Source organism: Salmo salar, unplaced genomic scaffold, assembly GCF_905237065.1.
Source record: "Salmo salar unplaced genomic scaffold, Ssal_v3.1, whole genome shotgun sequence".
NCBI lineage: Eukaryota > Metazoa > Chordata > Actinopteri > Salmoniformes > Salmonidae > Salmo > Salmo salar.
The window spans coordinates 30,001-36,146 of NW_025547945.1; the positions used below are offsets into that span (position 1 = coordinate 30,001).

The 6,146-nt window shown below is 48.6% G+C and overlaps 1 protein-coding gene across 1 annotated transcript; it reads right to left on the reverse strand.

Moving 5' to 3' along the window:
- Positions 1-1,325: 1,325 nt before the first annotated feature.
- LOC123724020 (protein NOXP20) lies at positions 1,326-5,371 on the reverse strand (the record flags this gene model as incomplete). The annotated part of the gene is given in 6 exon segments (XM_045711726.1): positions 1,326-2,331; positions 2,717-2,770; positions 2,950-3,022; positions 3,622-3,761; positions 3,946-4,212; positions 5,286-5,371. Coding segments are annotated over 6 exon segments (734 nt in total), but the record flags the coding sequence as incomplete, so codon positions are not given.
- Between the last annotated feature and the right edge of the window lie 775 nt (positions 5,372-6,146).

A 6,146-nucleotide genomic window follows, 5' to 3' on the forward strand; every position in this document is an offset into this window, starting at 1 on the left:
TTGGGCCCAGTAACCAATACCTGCTGCATGTAGCCTAGCGGTTAGCGCGTTGGGCCCAGTAACCAATACCGCTGCATGTAGCCTAGCGGTTAGCGCGTTGGGCCCAGTAACCAATACCCGCTGCATGTAGCCTAGCGGTTAGCGCGTTGGGCCCAGTAACCAATACCTGCTGCATGTAGCCTAGCGGTTAGCGCGTTGGGCCCAGTAACCAATACCCGCTGCATGTAGCCTAGCGGTTAGCGCGTTGGGCCCAGTAACCAATACCCGCTGCATGTAGCCTAGCGGTTAGCGGCGTTGGGCCCAGTAACCAATACCCGCTGCATGTAGCCTAGCGGTTAGCGCGTTGGACCCAGTAACCAATACCTGCTGCATGTAGCCTAGCGGTTAGCGGCGTTGGGCCCAGTAACCAATACCTGCTGCATGTAGCCTAGCGGTTAGCGCGTTGGGCCCAGTAACCAATACCTGCTGCATGTAGCCTAGCGGTTAGCGCGTTGGGCCCAGTAACCAATACCTGCTGCATGTAGCCTAGCGGTTAGCGCGTTGGGCCCAGTAACCAATACCTGCTGCATGTAGCCTAGCGGTTAGCGCGTTGGGCCCAGTAACCAATACCTGCTGCATGTAGCCTAGCGGTTAGCGCGTTGGGCCCAGTAACCAATACCTGCTGCATGTAGCCTAGTGGTTAGTGCGTTGGACCCAGTAACCAATACCTGCTGCATGTAGCCTAGCGGTTAGCGGCGTTGGGGCCAGTAACCAATACCTGCTGCATGTAGCCTAGCGGTTAGCGGCGTTGGGCCCAGTAACCAATACCTGCTGCATGTAGCCTAGCGGTTAGCGCGTTGGGCCCAGTAACCAATACCTGCTGCATGTAGCCTAGCGGTTAGCGCGTTGGGCCCAGTAACCAATACCCGCTGCATGTAGCCTAGCGGTTAGCGCGTTGGGCCCAGTAACCAATACCCGCTGCATGTAGCCTAGCGGTTAGCGTTGGGCCCAGTAACCAATACCTGCTGCATGTAGCCTAGCGGTTAGCGGCGTTGGACCCAGTAACCAATACCTGCTGCATGTAGCCTAGCGGTTAGCGCGTTGGGCCCAGTAACCAATACCTGCTGCATGTAGCCTAGCGGTTAGCGGCGTTGGGCCCAGTAACCAATACCTGCTGCATGTAGCCTAGCGGTTAGCGCGTTGGGCCCAGTAACCAATACCTGCTGCATGTAGCCTAGCGGTTAGCGCGTTGGGCCCAGTAACCAATACCTGCTGCATGTAGCCTAGCGGTTAGCGCGTTGGACCCAGTAACCAATACCTGCTGCATGTAGCCTAGCGGTTAGCGCGTTGGGCCCAGTAACCAATACCTGCTGCATGTAGCCTAGCGGTTAGCGCGTTGGACCCAGTAACCAATACCTGCTGCATGTAGCCTAGCGGTTAGCGCGTTGGGGCCAGTAACCAATACCTGCTGCATGTAGCCTAGCGGTTAGCGGTTTGGGGCCAGTAACCAATACCTGCTGCATGTAGCCTAGCGGTTAGCGCGTTGGGCCCAGTAACCAATACCTGCTGCATGTAGCCTAGCGGTTAGCGCGTTGGGGCCAGTAACCAATACCTGCTGCATGTAGCCTAGCGGTTAGCGCGTTGGGCCCAGTAACCAATACCTGCTGCATGTAGCCTAGCGGTTAGCGCGTTGGGCCCAGTAACCAATACCTGCTGCATGTAGCCTAGCGGTTAGCGCGTTGGGGCCAGTAACCAATACCTGCTGCATGTAGCCTAGCGGTTAGCCTATCTGGTTTACGTGACAATAACAACATAACCATTTTTTGGGGGGGTTTCGCTTTTTAAAAAACGATAAAGACATAATCTGATAAACCGGTTAAATTAGCCAGTTGATATGAATCATGTTTTGATTTACCTCTGGACAGTAATATATATATATATATATATATATATAATAAAATAATCAATTTGGAGAGGCGTAATAGACATGAGTACAAGCGCTTCAATCTGAGAAGTTGTTCCCTACATGAATCTATACTATGTTACTGCATTATAGAATAGTTTAAAGATATACTAGTCAGTGTTACTATGGCACCTAGTAGTTTACCTCAGTGTCACTGTTCATATATATATATATATATCACATTATCTTACTGTACATAGTTACATCATTAGGACTAGCTAGTATGCTAACTGCACCTCTGCAGTATGAGGTGTGTTACTGTGGTTACGACAGGGTTAGGGCTGTGGTTCCGTGCGGGTTCTAGAGCGCTGGGTCTGGATGTGTGACATCTGGAGAACGGGGAGGAGGAGCTGGAAGGCGTTCTGGATGTATGTGGTGCTGTTGGAACCCTACGGAACAACGGAACACTGTTAGAACCCTACGGAACAACGGAACACTGTTAGAACTCTACAGAACACTGTTAGAATCCTACAGAACACTGTTAAAACTCTACGGAACAACAGAACACTGTTAGAACCCTACAGATCAACAGAACACTGTTAGAACCCTACAGAACACTGTTAAAACCCTACGGAACAACGGAACACTGTTAGAACCCTACAGAACACTGTTAAAACCCTACGGAACAACAGAACACTGTTAGAACCCTACAGAACACTGTTAAAACCCTACAGAACAACATAACCCTGTTAGAACCCTACAGAACACTGTAAGAACCCTACAGAACAACAGAACACTGTTAGAACCCTTCAGAACAACAGTTATATGTCTCACCTCGAGCAGCACACTGTCTACCAAAGGGTTCAACTCCTCTGCTTTTCTCTGACCCTGGAAAAGGGCAGCAAGGGAGAGAGGGAGTTAGAGGAACAATGGGGGTGAAGATCAGCTGCTAACCTGACCTTAATGCCATTCATTAACTGGGTTGGAGATAAAACACACACACACACACACACACACACACACACACACACACACACACACACACACACGGAGAGAGTACATCTCACCCCAACTTTGAGCAGAGTATCAGAGAACTTCCTGGCAAGGCAGCCCACCTCCCGACACATGGCACATGTCAACCTGCAACAGTTACAGACATTAACGATGCTCACCCCTCCCCCCTACATCCTGGTCTCTAGCAGGTTTCTCCTGGTCCTGCCCCCCCCCCCCCTACATCCTGGTCTCTAGCAGGTTTCTCCTGGTCCTGCCCCCCTCCCCCTACATCCTGGTCTCTAGCAGGTTTCTCCTGGTCCTGTCCCCCCCCCTACATCCTGGTCTCTAGCAGGTTTCTCCTGGTCCTGCCCCCCCCTACATCCTGGTCTCTAGCAGGTTTCTCCTGGTCCTGTCCCCCCCCTACATCCTGGTCTCTAGCAGGTTTCTCCTGGTCCTGTCCCCCCCCTACATCCTGGTCTCTAGCAGGTTTCTCCTGGTCCTGTCCCCCCCCTACATCCTGGTCTCTAGCAGGTTTCTCCTGGTCCTGCCCCCCCCCTCCCTACATCCTGGTCTCTAGCAGGTTTCTCCTGGTCCTGTCCCCCCCTACATCCTGGTCTCTAGCAGGTTTCTCCTGGTCCTGACCCCCCCCTACATCCTGGCCTCTAGCAGGTTTCTCCTGGTCCTGTCCCCCTCCCTACATCCTGGTCTCTAGCAGGTTTCTCCTGGTCCTGCCCCCCCCTACAGACCTGGTGAGAATGTGAGCCTGGTCACTAGCAGGTTTCTCCTGGTCCTGTCCGTGGAGGATCAACTCTGCCACCTTGTGGAGCTGCTCGATACTGCGGGCTGTCACCTCCGCCAGGGAGCCCACTGAACACAGGTACACTGCCTGGACAGACACACACACACACACACACACACACACACACACACACACACACACACACACACACACACACACACACACACACACACACACACACACACACAAATATATAAACATACACACACCCGAGGGAAAGAGAACATGAGAGACGCAGACAGACAGTTCTCTCTCCAACATCAGATCTCACCTCTACAGACCTGGATCGTCTCTCTTCCTCATTCATCTCCTCCCCCATCTCCTCCCCCTCCTTCTTCTCTTCCTCATTCTCCTTTATCTCCTCCCCCTCTTTCTTCTCATCCAGCTTCTCCCCCTCTTTCTTCTCCTCCAGCTTCTCTTCTTCTCCCTCTCTTATTTCAGGTTGTCCTCTTTGCTCCTCGTCCGTCGCCCCCACGATGGTATCTGTGACGACAGGTGTCTCCACCTCTCTCACCCAATCGTGCGCTCTCATCCTGGCCTGGGGATGAATTGACATGACATAACTAAAACTTATAAAACCTAAAATAATTAAACTCTTATTCAGTAGATTAAATTAAAACTGTGTCTTGTTACCTTGTTGAGTTTGTCTTGTTACCTTGTTGAGTTTATCTGTTACCTTGTTGAGTTTATCTGTTACCTTGTTGAGTTTGTCTGTTACCTTGTTGAGTTTGTCTGTTACCTTGTTGAGTTTGTCTGTTACCTTGTTGAGTTTGTCTGTTACCTTGTTGAGTTTGTCTGTTACCTTGTTGAGTTTGTCTTGTTACCTTGTTGAGTTTGTCTGTTACCTTGTTGAGTTTATCTGTTACCTTGTTGAGTTTGTCTTGTTACCTTGTTGAGTTTATCTGTTACCTTGTTGAGTTTATCTGTTACCTTGTTACCTTGTTGAGTTTGTCTGTTACCTTGTTGAGTTTGTCTGTTACCTTGTTGAGTTTGTCTGTTACCTTGTTGAGTTTGTCTGTTACCTTGTTGAGTTTGTCTGTTACCTTGTTGAGTTTATCTGTTACCTTGTTGAGTTTATCTGTTACCTTGTTGAGTTTATCTGTTACCTTGTTGAGTTTATCTGTTACCTTGTTGAGTTTATCTGTTACCTTGTTGAGTTTATCTGTTACCTTGTTGAGTTTATCTGTTACCTTGTTGAGTTTGTCTGTTACCTTGTTGAGTTTGTCTGTTACCTTGTTGAGTTTGTCTGTTACCTTGTTGAGTTTGTCTGTTACCTTGTTGAGTTTATCTGTTACCTTGTTGAGTTTATCTGTTACCTTGTTGAGTTTATCTGTTACCTTGTTGAGTTTGTCTTGTTACCTTGTTGAGTTTATCTGTTACCTTGTTGAGTTTATCTGTTACCTTGTTGAGTTTATCTGTTACCTTGTTGAGTTTATCTGTTACCTTGTTGAGTTTGTCTGTTACCTTGTTGAGTTTGTCTGTTACCTTGTTGAGTTTGTCTGTTACCTTGTTGAGTTTGTCTGTTACCTTGTTGAGTTTGTCTGTTACCTTGTTGAGTTTGTCTGTTACCTTGTTGAGTTTATCTGTTACCTTGTTGAGTTTATCTGTTACCTTGTTGAGTTTATCTGGGGTCGCAGCGACGTGAAGCTCAAACAGCAGCTCAGTCAGGACACTCACAAACTCCTCCCCATCGGCTGCTAGAGAGAGAGAGACAGGTTAAACACCAACCAGAGAGAGAGAGACAGGTTAAACACCAACCAGAGAGAGAGACAGGTTAAACACCAACCAGAGAGAGAGAGACAGATTAAACACCAACCAGAGAGAGAGAGACAGGTTAAACACCAACCAGAGAGAGAGACAGATTAAACACCAACCAGAGAGAGAGAGACAGATTAAACACCAACCAGAGAGAGAGAGACAGGTTAAACACCAACCAGAGAGAGAGACAGATTAAACACCAACCAGAGAGAGAGACAGGTTAAACACCAACCAGAGAGAGAGAGACAGGTTAAACACCAACCAGAGAGAGAGACAGGTTAAACATCAACCAGAGAGAGAGACAGATTAAACACCAACCAGAGAGAGAGACAGATTAAACACCAACCAGAGAGAGAGACAGGTTAAACACCAACCAGAGAGAGAGAGACAGGTTAAACACCAACCAGAGAGAGAGACAGATTAAACACCAACCAGAGAGAGAGACAGGTTAAACACCAACCAGAGAGAGAGACAGGTTAAACACCAACCAGAGAGAAGCAGGTTAAACACCAACCAGAGAGAGAGACAGGTTAAACACCAACCAGAGAGAGAGACAGATTAAACACCAACCAGAGAGAGAGACAGATTAAACACCAACCAGAGAGAGAGAGACAGGTTAAACACCAACCAGAGAGAGAGAGACAGGTTAAACACCAACCAGAGAGAGAGACAGATTAAACACCAACCAGAGAGAGAGAGACAGGTTAAACACCA